The sequence below is a fragment of the Mobula birostris genome, chromosome 24 (assembly GCF_030028105.1).
Source record: "Mobula birostris isolate sMobBir1 chromosome 24, sMobBir1.hap1, whole genome shotgun sequence".
Lineage (NCBI taxonomy): Eukaryota > Metazoa > Chordata > Chondrichthyes > Myliobatiformes > Myliobatidae > Mobula > Mobula birostris.
The window spans coordinates 9137524-9160649 of record NC_092393.1 but is presented as its reverse complement, the minus strand read 5'-3'; the positions used below and the strand labels follow the sequence as shown (position 1 = coordinate 9160649).

The 23126-nt window shown below is 50.4% G+C and overlaps 1 protein-coding gene across 1 annotated transcript in view; it reads right to left on the bottom strand.

Annotated features, from left to right (window-relative positions):
• LOC140187188 (tripartite motif-containing protein 16-like) overlaps positions 1-23126 on the bottom strand; it is a 71449-nt gene that overhangs the window by 20488 nt on the left and 27835 nt on the right. Inside the window, exons 2-3 of the mRNA XM_072242250.1 lie at positions 6286-6381; positions 1239-1472 (exon numbers count right to left, since the gene is read on the bottom strand). Of these exons, the coding sequence (XP_072098351.1) occupies positions 1239-1472; positions 6286-6381 (330 nt within the window). The remainder of the gene's footprint in view (positions 1-1238; positions 1473-6285; positions 6382-23126) is intronic.

Below are 23126 nucleotides of genomic sequence, written 5' to 3'. Positions count from 1 at the left end.
AAACTGTCCCTACCCAGCCCCAGTCTCTCTCCACTTCAAACCTTCCCCCAACATTTCTCCAACTTCCCCCTACTTAGGAAACCCCATGCTGATTGCTGAAGTACTGAATTGAGCGTAAAATATACCAAATCAGAATCAGGTTTATTATCACTGACGTGTCATGAAATGTGTTGTTTTGTGGCAGACATACAGTGCAAGACATCAAAAATTACTATAAATTACAAAAAATAGTGTAAAATAGGAATAGTGACATATTTTCATGGATTCATGGACTGTTCAGAAATCTGATGGCAAAGAGGAAGAGGCTGTTCATTAAAAATTTGGAGTGCATCATTGGGCCCCTGTACCTCGTTCCTGATGATAGCAATGAGAAGAGGGCATGTCCTGGATGGTGAGGGACTACCTTTTGAGGATGTTTGCAACGGTGAGGAGCGTTGTGCCCATGCTGGATCTGGCTGAGTCGATAATCTTCTGCAGCCTCTTTCGATCCTGTGCATTGGAACCTCCATACCATGTGGTGATGCAACCAATCAGAATGCTCTCCATGGTACATCCATTGAAATTTGCTTGTCTTTGGTGACATACAAAATCTCAAACTTCTAATGAAGCATAGACCCTGCCATACCTTGATGACTGTATCAATATGTTGGGGCCAGGATAGGTCCTCTGAGATGTTGATGTCCAAGAAATTAAACTGACATGGGATGATTTAGGCAGCTGTCCTGCTGGCTGTGATCATCTAGCTCTATTACAGCAGTTAGTAGGCACAGGCAGCACCTTTTGCCTAGGACGGTAGAGGAGGAGGCTGAGAGATGACCTGATAGAGGTGTATAAGATGAAAAGAGGCATAGATCAAGCATAGAGGCATAGCGAGCGCACGTTTCCAAGGGCAGAAATAGCTAATTCAGGAGGCATGGTTATAAGATGATTGGAGGAAAGTATAGGCAGAATGTCAGAGGTATGTTTTCTTTACACACAGAATGATGGGTGTGTCGAATGGGCGGTAGCGGTAGAAGCAGATACATGAGGAACATTTATCGGCATGTGAATGAAAGAAAAATGGAGCTCCATGTGGGAGGGAAGTGTTAGAATCATCTTGGAGTAGGTTAAAAAATCAGCACAACATCATGGGCCAAGGGCCTGTACTGTTCTAAATTCTAAACCAGTTCTTAGCTAGCAGGTGAGTCAATCACTCAAGAATTAGACTGAGTTGCATATAACAACGTTGAGCCCCTTACCTGCAGTACAAGGAAGTTGTCGTCACTCTTCAGGGCAGCCTCCAGCTGCAGCCTGCTCTGTTGCAGCACAACAAGGCTGCTCTGCAGCTGAGCCATAGATTTCTCCACTTGACTCACCACGGCTCCCTCCTCTTCCTCGAGAAAATGAAACACATCCCTCTGTGCCTTCTCGACTACTCTCTGCAGCTCAGCACACTTCTGCTTGGCCTGCTGTTTTACCTGTAGTACCGTGCCCTAAAATTCACGAAAGTACGCATGTCAGCACCTTAATTAGAGCACACAGAAACTTCTGACCGAGTCATCTGGGAGCAACCGTAGGGTATCCTTCACAAGTTCAGCCAGGCACAGAAATCAACTCCATCATACATCAGCTTCATGATGGAGCCAAATTTCTGTTGGAGGGCCAACCTTCAGGACCCAAAGAGAGCCAATCTCAGTCCAGGCTGCCGTCAGACAAGGCTAGGTCACCACCTTACACCTCACTCCACCTTTCTGATCATACTCCTGCACCTCACTTCTTACAAACTTCCCTCTGGAATGGACCAGCAGGAAGGTGATCAGTCCATGTCACCTCCTCCCCAGAATCAAGCTCATTGAGTCTCTGTATGCTGATGAAGCTTGTGTTGGTGTGCATTGAGAAGATGGGCTTCAAGTCATGACAGACTTGTTAATTAAAGTGTGCAAGAAGATCAGCCTTAAATTCAACAGGTGCAAACCTCACAGCACTAGGGATGCAGGTTCAGTCCTGAATTTGGATGCTGCCTGCATGGAGTGTTCACTGTGAAAGTCCTTTCCCATTTGTCTTTACAAAATTCAACATCTTGCGCTTACTGTATCTGAAATAAACTCCACTTGCCATTTGTACGTCCCCTAACCCAGCTGATCAAGATCTCTCTGTAAGTCCTGATAACCAACTTCACTGAGAATGACACCAACTATTTTAGTGTTATCTTCAAACCTGCACGTTGCTTTGTACATTCTCATCCAAGTTGTTGATCTAGATGACAAATAGCAATGGGCCCAGAAACAACCCTTGGGGAACACTTCTTGTCTTGGGCACCCATTCCAATAAACAACCTTTCCTCTCCTCATCACCCTGTGCTTCCTACAATCAAGCCAATTCTGCTCCCAACCAGCACTTTCCCTGGATCATATGCTATCTAACTTTTCAGAGTGATCTACCATGAGGAACCTTATCAAAGGCCTTAATGAAGTGCATATGGACCACATCAACCACCCTGCCCTCATTGACCTTCTTGGTTACTTCTTCAAAAACGCAATCAAGTTTGTGAGACATGATCTCCTGAGCACAAAGGCATGGTGTAATTGGTCAGTGCAGACTCGACGGGATAGAGATCCCGATCCTGCAGTAAATCTCCCTATGACACCAACCAGATCCCACAGCATACTGCTACCACTAACAACAAGGTGAGACATGGAAAATGTCGGCCATTTCTCGTATCTCGGAAGCAACCCCTTAACAAAAGCAGACACCTAAAGCACCGTCAGCTTCAGCAGATGAGTACAGCCTTTAGGCTTTCTGCAGAATATTGTGTCCAAAGAAGCAGACAAACTGAGACAACTTCACAGTTGTGATCCCTGTGGTCCTGTACAATTCAGAGACAGAGACCTCCGTCAGAAGCCACCTCAAACACTGGAGCGTTGCCATAGAACTGCAAGTATAGTGCATGGAGTAAAGCCAGATCATATATAGAAAGAGGCTTTGAGGAAAGAGAAGCAGAATAAAGTAAGGTAGAAGGGCTGAAATGTGTGTACCTCAATGCAAGAAGCATCAGGAACAAAGGTGATGAACTGAGAGCTTGGATACATACATGGAATTATGATGTAGTGGCCATTACAGAGACTTGGCTGGCACCAGTGCAGGTATGGATTCTCAATATTCCTGGATTTCAGTGCTTTAAAAGGGATGGGGGGGGGATAAAGGGGAGCAGGGGTGGCATTACTGGTCAGGGATACTATTACAGCTACAGAAAGGGTGGGTAATGTAGCAGGATCCTCTTTTCAGTCAGTATGGGTGGAAGTCAGGAACAGGAAGGGAGCAGTTACTCTACTGGGGGTATTCTATAGGCCCCCTGGTAGCAGCAGAGATACCGAGGAGCAGATTGGGAGGCAGATTTTGGAAAGGTGCAAAAATAACAGGGTTGTTATCCTGGGTGACTATAAATTCCCCAATTTTGATTGGCACCTGATTAGTTCCAATGGTTTAGATGAGGAAGAATTTGTTAAGTGTGTCCAGGACGGATTCCTGTCACAGTATGTTGACAGGCCGACTAGGGGGAATGCCATACTAGATCTAGTATTAGGTAACGAACCGGGTCAGGTCACAGATCTCTCAGTGGGTGAGCATCTGGGGGACAGTGACCACCACTCCCTGGCCTTTAGCATTATCATGGAAAAGGATAGAATCAGAGGGGGCAGGAAAACTTTTAATTGGGAAAGGGCAAATTATGAGGTGATAAGGCTAGAACTTGCAGGTGTGAATTGGGATGATGTTTTTGCAGGGAAATGTACCATGGACATGTGGTCGATGTTTAGGGATCCCTTGGAGGATGTTAGACATGAATTTGTCCCAGTGAGGAAGGTAAAGAATGGTAAGGTGAAGGAACCATGGGTGACAAGAGAGGTGAAGAATCTAGTCAGGTGGAAGAAGACAGCATACATGAGGTTTAGGAAGCAAGGACCAGATGGGTCTATTGAGGAATATAGGGTAGCAAAAAAGAAGCTTAAGAAGGGGCTGAGAAGAGCAAGAAGGGGGCATGAGAAGGCCTTGGCGAGTAGGGTAAAGGAAAACCCCAAGGCATTCTTCAATTATGTGAAGAACAAAAGGATGACAGGAGTGAAGATAGGACCAATTAGAGATAGAGGTGGAAAGATGTGCCTAGAGGCTGTGGAAGTGAGCGAGGTCCTCAATGAATACTTCTCGTTGGTATTCACCAATGAGAGGGAACTTGATGACGGTGAGGACAATATGAGTGAGGTTGATGTTCTGGAGCATGTTGATATTAAGGGAGAGGAGGTGTTGGAGTTGTTAAAATGCATTAGGACGGATAAGTCCCCGGGGCCTGATGGAATATTCCCCAGGCTGCTCCACGAGGCGAGGGAAGAGATTGCTGAGCCTCTGGCTAGGATCTTTATGTTCCTCGTTGTCCACAGGAATGGTACCAGAGGATTGGAGGGAGGCGAATGTTGTCCCCTTGTTCAAAAAAGGTAGTAGAGATAGTCTGGGTAATTATAGACCGGTGAGCCTTACGTCTGTGGTGGGAAAACTGTTGGAAAAGATTCTTAGAGATAGGATCTATGGGCATTTAGAGAATCATGGTCTGATCAGGGACAGTCAGCATGGCTTTGTGAAGGGCAGATCGTGTCTAACAAGCCTGATAGAGTTCTTTGAGGAGGTGACCAGGCATATAGATGAGGGTAGTGCAGTGGATGTGATCTACATGGATTTTAGTAAGGCATTTGACAAGGTTCCACACGTTAGGCTTATTCAGGAGGTCAGAAGGCATGGGATCCAGGGAAGTCTGGCCAGGTGGATTCAGAATTGGCTTGCTTGCAGAAAGCAGAGGGTTGTGGTGGAGGGAGAACATTTGGATTGGAGGGTTGTGACTAGTGATGTCCCACAAGGATCTGTTCTGGGACCTCTACTTTTCGTTTTATTAACGACCTGGATGTGGGGGTAGAAGGGTGGGTTGGCAAGTTTGCAGATGACACAAAAGTTGGTGGTGTTGTGGATAGTGTAGAGGATTGTGTAGAGGATTGTCGAAGATTGCAGAGAGACATTGATAGGATGCAGAAGTGGGCTGAGAAGTGGCAGATGGAGTTCAACCCAGAGAAGTGTGAGGTTCTCTTGGAAGGACAAACTCCAAAGCAGAGTACAAAGTAAATGGCAGGATACTTGACAGTGTGGAGGAGCAGAGGGATCTGGGGGTGCATGTCCTCAGATCCCTGAAAGTTGCCTCACAGGTAGATAAGGTAGTTAACAAAGCTTAAAGAGTGTTTGCTTTCATAAGTCGAGGGATAGAGTTTAAGAGTCGCAGGGTAATGATGCAGCTCTATAAAACTCTGGTTAGGCCAGACTTGGAGCACTGTGTCCAGTTCTGGTCGCCTCACTATAGGAAGGATGTGGAAGCATTGGAAAGGGTACAGAGGAGATTTACCAAGATGCTGCCTGGTTTAGAGAGTATGGATTATGATCAGAGATTAACAGAGCTAGGGCTTTACTCTCTGGAGAGAAGGAGGATGAGAGGAGACATGATAGAGATATACAAGATATTAAGAGGAATAGATAGAGTGGACAGCCAGCGCCTCTTCCCCAGGGCACCACTGCTGAATACAAGAGGACATGGCTTTAAGGTAAGGAGTGGGAAGTTCAAGGGGGATATTAGAAGGTTTTTTACTCAGAGAGTGGTTGGTGTGTGGAATGCACTGCCTGAGTCAGTGGTGGAGGCAGATACGCTAGTGAAATTTAATAGACTACTAGGCAGGTATATGGAGGAATTTAAGGTGGGGTGGTTATATGGGAGGCAGGGTTTAAGGGTCGAACATTGTGGGCCGAACGGCCTGTACTGTACTGTTCAATGTTCTATATTCTATGTTAAAAGTCACAAGCTATCATTAATTCCAGGTCAACATTGAGGCCTTATTGATATCCAGTTAGACCCATTGATCAGGCCGCATCCTTCACATACCAGATGCTGGACTCCCAAGACAAAATGTATTCTGATCTCTGAGTGTTGTTCTCAGAGCATCATTGAGAAGGTGTAATATCCTTAATTAACTTCTGACCCACCCACAATGGAGAAGGTGTGTTCAAGACAACAAACAGAACACAGAAGCCCAATGAGGGAATGACTGCACCACCTCCCCCAATGTCCATCTGCTCACCCCATCAGATGCCTCCCACCAACAGCTCACTCACTGGTCTCAACAAACACCTCAGCACCTACAGGGCAGGAGCGAGAACATTATCCTCAGCATGGAGGAGGAGGAGAAGGCTTCAGAGTGTCAATCTGGCAGAGTCACTTACTTTAATGGAGTCGATCTTCTGTTTCAACTTTCCAATCTCGCCTGAGGTTTCCTCTATCAGTGTATCCACTTCTCCCTGTCGCCCATTGAGTTCTTTCTGAAAAGACAGAGCATTCAATATAATTAAAAATCATTGCATTGTCTCCACACTAATGACCCTGCCTGCAGTGCAGTGGAACTTACACCCTTCCTATGGGGCAGCACAGCCACACGCTGGGCTCACATTTCATCCCCTGATGAATTACCAGGTCCAGAGATACACTGAGGCATCGACTCACAAGTTGGGATCAGTCGTACAACCCTGGGTAGGTTATATCCCAATCAATGCTTCTGCAGAAATGGTATAGTTAGGAAGATGTCATTACCAGTGCAACTCACAGCAACAACTCACAACTTCATTGTGGAAGACAGTGAACAGTACACCTGATGTTGTAGTGTGTGAAGGAAGAGAAGTGGGTGCAGTTACTGTTACAAGAGAGAAGGTGCTCAAAAAGCTGAAAGACCTAAAGGTACATAAGTCACCTGGACCAGATGAACTGCACCCTAGGGTTTTGAAAGAGCTAGCGTTAGAGATTGTGGTGGCATTAGAAATTATCTTTCAAAAATCATTGGACTCTGGCATGGTGCCAGGGGACTGGAAAATTGCAAACATTACTCCATGAGGCAGGCAGCAGAAAGGAAATTATAGACCAGTTAGCCTGACCTCAGTGGTTGGGAAGATGTTAGAGTCAAATGTTAAAGATGAGATGTTGGAATACATGAGATTACAAGTAGGGTAGATAAAGGAGATGCAGTAGATGTTGTGTATTTAGACTTTCAGAAGGCCTTTGACAAGGTGCCACACATGAGGCTGTTTACCAAGTTAAGAGCCCATAGTATTACAGGAAAGTTACTGGCATGGTTAGAGCATTGGCTGATTGGTAGGAGGCAGCGAGTAGGAATGAAAGGATCCTTTTCTGGTTGGCTGCCGGTGACTAGTGGTGTTCTGCAGGGCTTGGTGTTGGGACCACTTCTTTTTATGTTGATTATAAATGACTTAGATGATGGAACAGATGGCTTTGTTGCCAAGTTTGCAGATGATACGAAGATTGGTGGAGCGGCAGATAGTGTTGAGGAAACAGGTAGGATGCAGAAGGACTTAGACAGATTAGGAGAATGGGTAAGAAATTGGCAAATGAAAAATACAAATTTGGAAAGTGCATAGTCATGCACTTTGGTAGTAGAAATAAATGTGTGGACTATTTTCTAAAAATCTGAGATGCAAAGCGACTTGGGAGTCCTTGTGCAGAACACCCTTAAGGTTAACTTGCAGGTTGAGTCAGTGGTGAGGAAGGCAAATGCCATGTTCGCATTTATTTAAAGAGATCTAGAATACAAGAGCCAGGATGTGATGCTGAGACTCTATAACGCACTGGTGAGGCCTCACCTTGAGTATTGTGAACAGTTTTGGGCCCCTTATCTTAGAATAGATGTACTGGCATTGGAGAGGGTCCAGAGGAGGTTCACAAGGGTGATTCCAGGAATTAAAGGGTTAACATACCAGGAACATTTAATGGTTCTGGGTCTGTACACTCTGGAATTTAGAAGGATGAGGGGGGATCTCATTGAAATGTTTTGAATGTTGAAAGGCCTAGACAGAGTAGATGTGGAAAGGATGTTTCCCATGGTGGGAGAGTCTAGGACAAGAGGGCATAGCGTCAGGATAGAGGGGTGCCCTTTCAAAACGGAGAGGCGGAGAAATTTCTTTAGCCAAAGGGTGGTGAATTTGTGGAGTTTGTCGCCACGTGCAGCTGTGGAGGCCAGGTCATTGGATGTATGTAAGGCAGGGATTGATAGGCTCTTGATTGGACATGGCACCAAAGGTTATGGGGAGAAGGCCGGGAATTGGGGTTGAAGAGGAGAGAAAGGAAGAATCAGTCATGATTGAATGGCAGGGCAGACTCGATAGGCCAGATGGCCTAATTCTGTTCCTATGTCCTATGGTCTTAAGGTCTAAGAGAGTTAAGAAAGTTTATGGCTAACACGGCAATTTGCAGAGGGTTGCATTTGGAATTCTTGTGGAGCAGTCATAGTTTTCCATCAACAAGACTGGGTTCAAGCTGAAGCCTCTGCTGCTAGCCATGTGGTGTTTGCACAGTCTCTCTGCAGGTTTCCTCAGGATACTCCGGTTTCCTCTCACATTCCAATGACCTGCAGGTCAGTGGGTTAAATAGCTGCTGCACATAGCACCTAATATGTTGTGAGTGGTAGAATATGCATGGAGCTGATGGGAATGGGCACAAAGAATTGTGGACACAGCCCAGCACATCATGGCAACTGGTCTCCCCCCCTTGGACTTTGTCTACACTTCTCACTGCCTCCATAAAGCAGCCAGCATAATCAAAGTTTACTTTGAACTTTGTACCACCAGGCTCAGGGACAACTACTAACCCACTGTTATAAGTCTTTGGATTGTTTCCTTAAGGTAAGACAATTGACCTCCCAATCTACCTCAGTATGACCTTGTGCCTTACCGTCTGCCTGCACTGCACTTTCTCTGCAGCTGTTACACTTTATTCTGCATTGTTATTTGTTTTACCCTGTACCACCTCAATGCACTGTGTAATGAATTGATCTGTATGAACAGTATGCTTGACAAGCCTTTCACTGTAGCTCGATACACAAGACAATATTAAGCCTATTTATCAAATGTGATTAGTGTATGGTGAGTGTGAATCGGTGGTTGATGGTCAGCATTGACTCACTGGGCCAAGGTGCCTGTTTCAGGCTGTGTTACTCAATCTCAGTCACCATCTGCCAAGCCCCTCCTCCATGGCCCTGCCTCCCTGCCCTGGCTATTTACTGTGGGCTCCCCCAATTTGATGTGACCACTGTACAACTTCACTAAAACTAGTCACTGTATCCCAACTCCCAGTCACACACACCATCCCTGGGCCCTGCCCTGCAACAGTTCACAGTTCACCAACATATCCAGCTTCACATTCTCAATGTCACACTGACCTCCTCACACACTCAACCTTCACCATCTTCTCTCTGAGACCTCGATCACTTGAGGATTCCTCCTCCTGACCTCACTCTCCCTCATGACCATCTGAAACTAACTGAAGTTCCTCACTCTGAATACCACCAGCCCTCCCATCACCCCAAAACTCTTTCCTCTTTGACACCTTCCGCACTTTAATGGATCGCCAAGTTCCTTAAGTTTTCATCAGCCCTCTTAATTTTAACTGTAGATTAGATTCATAGAGTTAGGCCTAATTTGCCCATGTTGACCAAGATGTCTGTCCATGCTAATCTCGATGGCTTCTATTTGATCCATATCCTTCTAAACTTTTCCTATCCGTGTACCTGCAATAATTCCTTTGAAATTGACTCACTTCCACCACCTCCTCTGGCTGCCCATTTCATATACCCACCATCCTGTGTGAAAAACTTGACCCTTAGGTTCCCTTTAAACCCTTCCCCTTTCACATTAAACCTATAGGCTCCCCCAACCTGAGAAAAAAGACTGCACCTATCCACCTGATCTACACTCCTTCACTCCTGGGAAATCAGTCCCAGCCTATCCAATTTTTCTTTGTAGAGTAAGCCCTCTAGTCCAGACAACAATCTTGTGCATCTTTTCTGCACTTTCCTAGCCTAAATACCTTCTCCCTCTAACAGGGCAACCAGAACTTCACACAATACTCCAAATGTTTTCTACAATTGTCACACCACATTCCAACCCTTATACGCATTGCCTCAGCTGATGAAGTTAAATATGCCACATGCTTTCTTCACCAGCTGTCTCGCTGAGTCACCACTTTCAGAGAACTGTGTACTTGTACCCCAAGATCTCTCTGTTCGACACTCCCCAGGGCCCTGAGATTCACCTCACGTCCTGCTCACTTCACACTTGCCTGAGTAAAATTCTATCCGTCATTCCTTGACCTACTTTACCAGTTGATCTAGATCTTGTTGTAACCTCAGACGACCTTCTTCACTGTTCTACCACCAATTCTGGTGTACTTTGTACACTTACTAATCGTGCCACATACAATCTCTTCCAAAATATTAACATACATGATGAACAATAAAAGACCCAGCATTAGTCCCTGTAGCACATCAGGCCTCCGCTCCATATCCTCCATATCCACCCTTTGCTTCTTGCCACCAAGTCAATTATGTATCCAATTTCGTATCTTACCCTGCATCACAAGGAATAGCCTTCCACATGGGACCTCGTCAAAGGCCTTGCTAAAGTCCATGCCAACGATGCCTACTGCCCTACCCCCATTAATCCTACAAAAAATGTTGGTGAACGCAGCAGGCCAGACAGCATCTATAGGAAGAGGTACATTTGATGTTTCAGGCCGGGACCCTTCCTGACGCAGGGTCCTGGCCTGAAACATCGACTGTACCTCTTCCTATAGATGCTGCCTGGCCTGCTGCGTTCACCAGCATTTTTTGAGTGTGTTGCTTGAATTTCCAGCATCTGCAGATTTCCTCGTGTCTGCACCCATTAATCCTAAACTGCCTTCTCAAAAAACTCAGTCAAATTTGTGAGACCTGATTTCCCAGGAACACAGCCATGTGGACTCTCCCTAATCAGTCAGTGCCTTTCCAAATATAAATAAATCGCATTCCGCAGATCCCAGTAATTTTCCCACCACTGATGTAAATCTCACTGGCCGACAGTCCTTTGGCTTGGCCTTGCAATCTTTCTTAAATTAAGACACAACATTAGCCATTTTACAGCCTTCCTGTACCTTACCTGTGACTAATGGTGATACAAAATCTCTGCCAGGTCCCCACAATCTCCTCCATTTGTTCCAACAACACGATATAGCTGTGCAGGCCCAAGGATTTATCCACCTTTCTGCACTTCAAGAGCCAGCACCTCCTCCTTTGTAATATCAATGTGCTTCAGTATATCACTGCTCTCTTCCCTGAACTCAGCAGTAACCACACTCTTCTCCATCATAAATACAGGGGCGAACTGCCCAGTTAAGGCCTCACCCATATCTCATGGCTCTACAGATAGATTATCACACTGATTTTTAAAATCGAACCTACTCTCTCCCCATTTATCCTTTTGCTATTAATCTCTTACATTATGACTCCCCTTTGCCTTATGTATAAGGGTATCTCCTAATGTACACTCCTAATTCTCTCACTCACAAGGGACTCACTCAGTCCCAGTTGCCTACCTAACCTATATCCACTTTTTTCCTGACCAAAGAATTAATATCCCTCAACGTTCGGAGGTTCCCCAATCCTGCCTGCCTGCCCTTCACTCTAACAGAAACATGCTGCCCTGGACTCTCCTAATCTCAGTTTTAAAATCCTCCCATCAGCCAATGTCCCTTCACCTGCAAAGAACAACCCTTGACCAACCTTTGCACCTGTTGCCATTCTTTCGGGTGAAGAAAGCACGTGGCATACGCCACCCATCTTGGTCGAATTTGATGAGTGTCTTTAACTAACTTGTCTTATACAGTCAAAGCTAATGAGAGCTAAATACTTCGATTCACTTGATAACTTTTGATCTGAGTGACAGATTTTGTTAAATTATTTATTCAACTTGGGTTTTCCCTAATACGCTGAAGTATTATATAGTTATTTTCCCAGTCTCGATATTCCTTCTTTCCTTGTAACCCAATCTTCCTGAAGTGAATTGGGAGGTTTCATAACACCTCCCCCATGATCCAAAATGCTCCCACATGCCAATGAACTGCCCTCAGAGAGAGCTCTGTTCTCTGATGGACAAGTACAACCACAACTATGAAACCAGCAGGATTTTGCACATGATACTTGCTTGGATCGCTGGGGTGGTGTGAATCGGTACGGTAAAGTGCAGAGATTAGACTCAACTGCAATCACTGCTTGGTATGGAGGCTCCAAGGCCCAGGCTTGCAGAGAGTTCCAGCTCCATCACAAACACAACGCTCCCCGTGATACAGGCAACTCCATCACAGACACAACCTTCCCCGTGATACAGGCAGCTCCATCACAGGCACAACAATCCCCGTGATACAGGCAGCTCTATCACAGACACAACCTTCCCCATGATACAGGCAACCCCATCACAGACACAACAATCCCCGTGATACAGGCAGCTCCATCACAGGCACAACACTCCCCGTGATACAGGCAGCTCCATCACAGGCACAACGCTCCCCGTGATACAGGCAGCTCCATCACAGGCACAATGCTCCACGTGATACAGGCAGCTCCATCACAGCCACAACGCTCCCCGTGATACAGGCAGCTCCATCACAAACACAACGCTCCCCGTGATACAGGCAGCTCCATCACAGGCACAACGCTCCCCGTGATACAGGCAGCTCCATCACAGGCACAACGCTCCCCGTGATACAGGCAGCTCCATCACAAGCACAACACTCCCCGTGATACAGGCAGCTCCATCACAGGCACAACACTCCCCGTGATACAGGCAGCTCCATCACAGGCACAACACTCCCCGTGATACAGGCAGCTCCATCACAGGCACAATGCTCCACGTGATACAGGCAGCTCCATCACAGGTGCAACGCTCCCCGTGATACACGCAGCTCCATCACAGACACGACCTTCCCCGTGATACAGGCAGCTCCATCACAGGCACAACGCTCCCCGTGATACACGCAGCTCCATCACAGACACGACCTTCCCCGTGATACAGGCAGCTCCATCACAGACACAACGCTCCCCGTGATACAGGCAGCTCCATCACAGACACAACCTTCCCCGTGATACAGGCAGCTCCATCACAGACACGACCTTCCCCGTGATACAGGCAGGTTCATCACAGACACAACACTCCCCGTGATACAGGCAGGTTCATCACAGACACAACACTCCCCGTGATACAGGCAGCTTCATCACAGACATGACCTTCCCCATGATACAGGCAGCTCCATCACAGGCACAACGCTCCATGTGATACAGGCAGCTCCATCACAGACACAACCTTCCCCGTGATACAGGCAGCTTCATCACAGACACGACCTTCCCCGTGATACAGGCAGCTCCATCACAGACACGACGCTCCCCGTGATACAGGCAGCTCCATCACAGACACGACCTTCCCCGTGATACAGGCAGCTCCATCACAGACACAACCTTCCCCGTGATACAGGCAGCTTCATCACAGGCACAATGCTCCCCGTGATACAGGCAGCTCCATCACAGATGCAACCTTCCCCGTGATACAGGCAGCTCATCACAGACACATCCTTCCCCGAGATACAGGCAGCTCCATCACAGACACGACCTTCCCCGTGAAACAGGCAGCTCCATCACAGGCACGACCTTCCCCGTGATACAGACAGCTCCATCACAGACACGACCTTCCCCGTGATACAGACAGCTCCATCACAGGCACAACGCTCCCCGTGATACAGCCAGCTTCATCACAGACACGACCTTCCCCGTGATACAGGCAGGTCCATCACAGACACAACAATACCCGTGATACAGGCAGCTTCATCACAGACACAACCTTCCCCGTGATACACGCAGCTCCATCACAGACACAACAATCCCCGTGATACAGGCAGCTCCATCACAACCACAACCTTCCCCGTGATACAGGCAGCTCCATCACAGACAAAACGCTCCCCGTGATACAGGCAGCACCATCACAGACACAATGCTCCTCGTACTACAGACAGCTCCATCACAGGCACAATGCTCCCTGTGATACAGGCAGCTCCATCACAGACACTACCTTCCCTGTGATACATGCAGCTCCATCACAGGCACAACCTTCCCCGTGATACAGGTAGCTCCATCACAGACACCACGCTCCATGTGATACAGGCAGCTCCATCACAGGCACAACGCTCCCCGTGATACAGGCAGCTTCATCACAGACACGACCTTCCCCATGATACAGGCAGCTCCATCACAGACACAACGCTCCCCGTGATACACGCAGCTCCATCACAGACACCACGCTCCACGTGATACAGGCAGCTCCATCACAGACACAACGCTCCCCGTGATACAGGCAGCTCCATCGCAGACACAACCTTCCCCGTGATACAGGCAGCTCCATCACAGACACGACCTTCCCCGTAATACAGGCAGCTCCATCACAGGCACAACGCTCCCTGTGATACAGGCAGCTCCATCACAGACACGACCTTCCCGGTGATACAGGCAGCTCCATCACAGGCGCAACGCTCCACGTGATACAGGCAGCTCCATCACAGGCACAACACTCACCGTGATACAGGCAGCTCCATCACAGGCACAACACTCCCCGTGATACAGGCAGCTCCATCACAGGCACAATGCTCCACGTGATACAGGCAGCTCCATCACAGGTGCAACGCTCCCCGTGATACAGGCAGCTCCATCACAGGTGCAACGCTCCCCGTGATACAGGCAGCTCCATCACAGGCACAACGCTCCCCGTGATACAGGCAGCTCCATCACAGGCACAACACTCCCAGTTATACAGGCAGCTCCATCACAGACACAGTGCTCCCCGTGATACAGGCAGCTCCATCACAGGCACAACCTTCCCCGTGATACAGGCAGCTCCATCACAGGCACTACGCTCCACGTCATACAGGCAGCTCCATCACAGGCACAACGCTCCCCGTGATACAGGCAGCTCCATCACAGACACAACGCTCCACGTGATACAGGCAGCTCCATCACAGGCACAACACTCCCCGTGATACAGGCAGCTCCATCACAGACACAACGCTCCCCGTGATACAGGCAGCTCCATCACAGACACAACGCTCCCCGTGATACATGCAGCTCCATCACAGGCACAACGCTCCCCGTGATACAGGCAGCTCCATCACAGACACAACGCTCCCTGTAATACAGGCAGCTCCATCACAGGCACAATGCTCCCCATGATACAGGCAGCTCCATCACAGACACGACGTTCCCCGTGATACATGCAGCTCCATCACAGACACGACCTTCCCTGTGATACAGGCAGCTCCATCACAGACACAACGCTCCCCGTGATACAGGCAGCTCCATCACAGACACAACCTTCCCCGTGATACAGGCAGCTCCATCACAGACACGACCTTCCCCGTGATACAGGCAGGTTCATCACAGACACAACACTCCCCGTGATACAGGCAGCTTCATCACAGACACGACCTTCCCCATGATACAGGCAGCTCCATCACAGACACAACGCTCCCCGTGATACAGACAGCTCCATCACAGACACGACCTTCCCCGTGATACAGACAGCTCCATCACAGCCACAACGCTCCCCGTGATACAGCCAGCTTCATCACAGACACGACCTTCCCCGTAATACAGGCAGGTCCATCACAGACACAACAATCCCCGTGATACAGGTAGCTCTATCACAGACACAACAATCCCCGTGATACAGGCAGCTCCATCACAGACACAACCTTCCCCGTGATACAGGCAGCTCCATCACAGACAAAACGCTCCCCGTGATACAGGCAGCACCATCACAGACACAACGCTCCTCGTACTACAGACAGCTCCATCACAGGCACAATGCTCCCTGTGATACAGGCAGCTCCATCACAGACACTACCTTCCCTGTGATACATGCAGCTCCATCACAGGCACAACCTTCCCCGTGATACAGGTAGCTCCATCACAGACACCACGCTCCATGTGATACAGGCAGCTCCATCACAGACACAACGCTCCCCGTGATACAGGCAGCTCCATCACAGACACAACCTTCCCCGTGAAACAGGCAGCTCCATCACAGACACGACCTTCCCCGTGAAACAGGCAGCTCCATCACAGGCACGACCTTCCCCGTGATACAGACACCTCCATCACAGGCACAACGCTCCCGGTGATACAGGCAGCTCCATCACAGATACGACCTTCCCCATGATACAGGCAACTCCATCACAGACACGATCTTCCCCGTGAAACAGGCAGCTCCATCACAGACACGACCTTCCCCATGATACAGGCAACTTCATCACAGACACGACCTTCCCCGTGATACAGGCAGCTCCATCACAGGCACAACGCTCCCCGTGATACAGGCAGCTCCATCGCAGACACGACCTTTCCCGTGAAACAGGCAGCTCCATCACAGACACGACCTTCCCCATGATACAGGCAGCTCCATCACAGGCACAACGCTCCACGTCATAGAGGCAGCTCCATCACAGACACAACCTTCCCCGTGATACAGGCAGCTTCATCACAGACACGACCTTCCCGTGATACAGGCAGCTCCATCACAGATGCAACCTTACCCGTGATACAGGCAGCTCATCACAGGCACAACTTTCCCCGTGATACAGGCAGCTGCATCACAGACACAACCTTCCCAGTGATACAGGCAGCTCATCACAGACACGACCTTCCCCATGATACAGGCAGCTCCATCACAGACACGACCTTCCCCGAGATACAGGGAGCTCCATCACAGGCACGACCTTCCCCGTGAAACAGGCAGCTCCATCACAGGCAAGACCTTCCCCGTGATACAGACAGCTCCATCACAGACACAATTCTCCCTGTGATACAGGCAGTTCCATCACAAACACTATCTTCCCCGTGAGACAGGCAGCTCCATCACAGGCACAACCTTCCCCGTGATACAGGTAGCTCCATCACAGACACAACGCTCCCCGTGATACAGGCAGCTCCATCACAGACACCACGCACCACGTGATACAGGCAGCTCCATCACAGACACAACGCTCCCCGTGATACAGGCAGCTCCATCACAGACACAACCTTCCCCGTGATACAGGCAGCTCCATCACAGGCACAACGCTCCCTGTGATACAGGCAGCTCCATCACAGGCACAATGCTCCCCATGATACAGGCAGCTCCATCACAGACACGACGCTCCACGGGATACAGGCAGCTCCATCACAGACATGACCTTCCCCGTGATACAGGCAGCTCCATCACAGACACAACGCTCCCCGTGATACAGGCAGCTCCATCACAGACACAACGCTCCCCGTGATACAGGCTGCTCCATCAGAGACATAATCCTCCCCGTGATACAGGCAGCTTCATCACAGACACGACCTTCCCCGAGATACAGGCAGCTCCATCACAGGCATGACCTTCCCCGTGAAACAGGCAGCTCCATCACAGGCAAGACCTTCCCCGTGATACAGACAGCTCCATCACAGACACAATGCTCCCTGTGATACAGGCACTTCCATCACAAACACTATCTTCCCCGTGAGACAGGCAGCTCCATCACAGGCACAACCTTCCCCGTGATACAGGTAGCTCCATCACAGACACAACGCTCCCCGTGATACAGGCAGCTGCATCACAGACACCACGCTCCACGTGATACAGGCAGCTCCATCACAGACACAACGCTCCCCGTGATACAGGCAGCTCCATCACAGACACAGCCTTCCCCGTGATACAGGCAGCTCCATCACAGGCACAACGCTCCCTGTGATACAGGCAGCTCCATCACAGACACAACGCTCCCCGTGATACAGGCAGCTCCATCACACACACAGCCTTCCCCGTGATACAGGCAGCTCCATCACAGGCACAACGCTCCCTGTGATACAGGCAGCTCCATCACAGGCACAACGCTGCCTGTGATACAGGCAGCTCCATCACAGACACAATGCTGCCTGTAATACAGGCAGCTCCATCACAGGCACAATGCTCCCCATGATACAGGCAGCTCCATCACAGACACGACGCTCCACGGGATACAGGCAGCTCCATCACAGACATGACCTTCCCCGTGATACAGACAGCTCCATCACAGACACAACGCTCCCCGAGATACAGGCAGCTCCATCACAGGCACGACCTTCCCCGTGAAACAGGCAGCTCCATCACAGGCAAGACCTTCCCCGTGATACAGACAGCTCCATCACAGACACAATGCTCCCTGTGATACAGGCAGTTCCATCACAAACACTATCTTCCCCGTGAGACAGGCAGCTCCATCACAGGCACAACCTTCCCCGTGATACAGGTATCTCCATCACAGACACAACGCTCCCCGTGATACAGGCAGCTCCATCACAGACACCACGCTCCACGTGATACAATCAGCTCCATCACAGACACAACGCTCCCCGTGATACAGGCAGCTCCATCACAGACACAACCTTCCTCGTGATACAGGCAGCTCCATCACAGGCACAATGCTCCCTGAGATACAGGCAGCTCCATCACAGGCACAACGCTGCCTGTGATACAGGCAGCTCCATCACAGACACAATGCTCCCTGTAATACAGGCAGCTCCATCACAGGCACAATGCTCCCCATGATACAGGCAGCTCCATCACAGACACGACGCTCCACGGGATACAGGCAGCTCCATCACAGACATGACCTTCCCTGTGATACAGGCAGCTCCATCACAGACACAACGCTCCCCGTGATACAGGCAGCTCCATCACAGACACAACCTTCCCCGTGATACAGGCAGCTCCATCACAGACACGACCTTCCCCGTGATACAGGCAGGTTCATCACAGACACAACACTCCCCGTGATACAGGCAGCTTCATCACAGACACGACCTTCCCCATGATACAGGCAGCTCCATCACAGACACGACCTTCCCCGTGATACAGACAGCTCCATCACAGGCACAACGCTCCCCGTGATACAGCCAGCTTCATCACAGACACGACCTTCCCCGTGATACAGGCAGGTCCATCACAGACACAACAATACCCGTGATACAGGCAACTCCATCACAGACACAACCTTCCCCGTGATACAGGCAGCTCCATCACAGACACAGTGCTCCCCGTGATACAGGCAGCTCCATCATAGGCACAACCTTCCCCGTGATACAGGCAGCTCCATCACAGGCACAACGCTCCACGTCATACAGGCAGCTCCATCACAGGCACAACGCTCCCCGTCATACAGGCAGCTCCATCACAGACACAACGCTCCCCGTGATACATGCAGCTCCATCACAGGCACAACGCTCCCCGTGATGCAGGCAGCTCCATCACAGACACAACCTTACCCATGATACAGGCAACTCCATCACAGACACAACAATCCCCGTGATACAGGCAGCTCCATCACATGCACAACCTTCCCCGTGATACAGGCAGCTTCATCACAGACACAACGCTCCTTGTACTACAGGCAGCTCCATCACAGGCACAATGCTCCCTGTGATACAGACAGCTCCATCACAGACACTACCTTCCCTGTGATACAGGCAGCTCCATCACAGGCACAACCTTCCCCGTGATACAGGTAGCTCCATCACAGACACCACGCTCCATGTGATACAGGCAGCTCCATCACAGGCACAACGCTCCCCGTGATACAGGCAGCTTCATCACAGACACGACCTTCCCAGTGATACAGGCAGCTCCATCACAGACACAACGCTCCCTGTAATACATGCAGCTCCATCACAGACATGACATTCCCCGTGATACACGCAGCTCCATCACAGACATAACCTTCCCTGTGATACAGGCAGCTCCATCACAGACACAACGCTCCCCGTGATACAGGCAGCTCCATCACAGACACAACCTTCCCAGTGATACAGGCAGCTCCATCACAGACACAACCTTCTCCGTGATACAGGTAGCTCCATCACAGACACGACGCTCCCCGTGATACAGGCAGCTCCATCACAGACACAACCTTCCCCGTGATACAGGCAGCTCCATCACAGACACAACCTTCCCCGTGATACAGGCAGCTTCATCACAGGCACAATGCTCCCCGTGATACAGGCAGCTCCATCACAGATGCAACCTTCCCCGTGATACAGGCAGCTCATCACAGGCACAACTTTCCCCGTGATACAGGCAGCTCCATCACAGACACGACCTTCCCGTGATACAGGCAGCTGCATCACAGACACAACCTTCCGCGAGATACTGGCAGCTCCATCACAGGCACGACCTTCCCCGTGAAACAGGCAGCTCCATCACAGGCACGACCTTCCCCGTGATACAGACAGCTCCATCACAGACACGACCTTCCCCGTGATACAGACAGCTCCATCACAGGCACAACGCTCCCCGTGATACAGGCAGCTTCATCACAGACACGACCTTCCCCGTGATACGGGCAGCTCCATCACAGACACAACAATCCCCGTGATACAGGCAGCTCCATCACAGACACAACCTTCCCCGTGATACAGGCAGCTCCATCACAGACACAACAATCCCCGTGATACAGGCAGCTCTATCACAGACACAACCTTCCCCGTGATACAGGCAGCTCCATCACAGACACAACCTTCCCCATGATACAGGCAACTCCATCACAGACACAACAATCCCCGTGATACAGGCAGCTCCATCACATGCACAACCTTCCCCGTGATACAGGCAGCTCCATCACAGACACAACGCTCCTTGTACTACAGGCAGCTCCATCACAGGCACAATGCTCCCTGTGATACAGACAGCTCCATCACAGATGCAACCTTCCCCGTGATACAGGCAGCTCATCACAGGCACAACTTTCCCCGTGATACAGGCAGCTCCATCACAGACACGACCTTCCCGTGATACAGGCAGCTGCATCACAGACACAACCTTCCGCGAGATACTGGCAGCTCCATCACAGGCACGACCTTCCCCGTGAAACAGGCAGCTCCATCACAGGCACGACCTTCCCCGTGATACAGACAGCTCCATCACAGACACGACCTTCCCCGTGATACAGACAGCTCCATCACAGGCACAACGCTCCCCGTGATACAGGCAGCTTCATCACAGACACGACCTTCCCCGTGATACGGGCAGCTCCATCACAGACACAACAATCCCCGTGATACAGGCAGCTCCATCACAGACACAACCTTCCCCGTGATACAGGCAGCTCCATCACAGACACAACAATCCCCGTGATACAGGCAGCTCTATCACAGACACAACCTTCCCCGTGATACAGGCAGCTCCATCACAGACACAACCTTCCCCATGATACAGGCAACTCCATCACAGACACAACAATCCCCGTGATACAGGCAGCTCCATCACATGCACAACCTTCCCCGTGATACAGGCAGCTCCATCACAGACACAACGCTCCTTGTACTACAGGCAGCTCCATCACAGGCACAATGCTCCCTGTGATACAGACAGCTCCATCACAGACACTACCTTCCCTGTGATACAGGCAGCTCCATCACAGGCACAACCTTCCCCGTGATACAGGTAGCTCCATCACAGACACCACGCTCCATGTGATACAGGCAGCTCCATCACAGGCACAACGCTCCCCGTGATACAGGCAGCTTCATCACAGACACGACCTTCCCCATGATACAGGCAGCTCCATCACAGACACAACGCTCCCCGTGATACACGCAGCTCCATCACAGACACCACGCTCCACGTGATACAGGCAGCTCCATCACAGACACAATGCTCCCCGTGATACAGGCAGCTCCATCGCAGACACAACCTTCCCTGTGATACAGGCAGCTCCATCACAGACACGACCTTCCCCGTGATACAGGCAGCTCCATCACAGGCACAACGCTCCCTGTGATACAGGCAGCTCCATCACACACACAACGCTCCCCGTGATCAGGCAGCTCCATCGCAGACACAACCTTCCCCGTGATACAGGCAGCTCCATCACAGACACGACCTTCCCCGTGATACAGGCAGCTCCATCACAGGCACAACGCTTCCTGTGATACAGGCGGCTCCATCACAGACACAACCTTCCCAGTGCTACAGGCAGCTCCATCACAGGCACAACGCTCCAGGTGATACAGGCAGCTCCATCACAGGCACAATGCTCCCCGTGATACAGACAGCTCCATCACAGACACAACGCTCCCCGTGATACAGGCAGCTCCAACACAGACACCACACTCCACGTGATACAGGCAGCTCCATCACAGACACAACGCTCCCCGTGATACAGGCAGCTCCATCACAGACACAACCTTCCCCGTGATACAGGCAGCTCCAACACAGACACGACCTTCCCCGTGATACAGGCAGCTCCATCACAGGCACAACGCTCCCTGTGATACAGGCAGCTCCATCACAGACACGACGCTCCCCGTGATACAGGCAACTCCATCAGAGACACGACCTTGCCCGTGATACAGGCAGCTCATCACAGACACAACCTTCCCCGTGAAACAGGTAGCTCCATCACAGACACGGCCTTCCCCGTGAAACAGGCAGCTCCATCACAGGCACGACCTTCCCCGTGATACAGACACCTCCATCACAGGCACAACGCTCCCTGTGATACAGGCAGCTCCATCACAGACACGACCTTCCCGGTGCTACAGGCAGCTCCATCACAGGCACAACGCTCCAGGTGATACAGGCAGCTCCATCACAGGCACAATGCTCCCCGTGATACAGGCAGCTCCATCACAGACACAACGCTCCCCGTGATACAGGCAGCTCCAACACAGACACCACACTCCACGTGATACAGGCAGCTCCATCACAGACACAACGCTCCCCGTGATACAGGCAGCTCCATCACAGACACAACCTTCCCCGTGATACAGGCAGCTCCAACACAGACACGACCTTCCCCGTGATACAGGCAGCTCCATCACAGGCACAACGCTCCCTGTGATACAGGCAGCTCCATCACAGACACGACCTTCACCGTGATACAGGCAGCTCCATCACAGACACGACCTTCCCCGTGATACAGGCAACTCCATCACAGGCACAACGCTCCCTGTGATACAGGCAGCTCCATCACAGACACGACGCTCCCCGTGATACAGGCAACTCCATCAGAGACACGACCTTGCCCGTGATACAGGCAGCTCATCACAGACACAACCTTCCCCGTGAAACAGGCAGCTCCATCACAGACACGACCTTCCCCGTGAAACAGGCAGCTCCATCACAGGCACGACCTTCCCCGTGATACAGACACC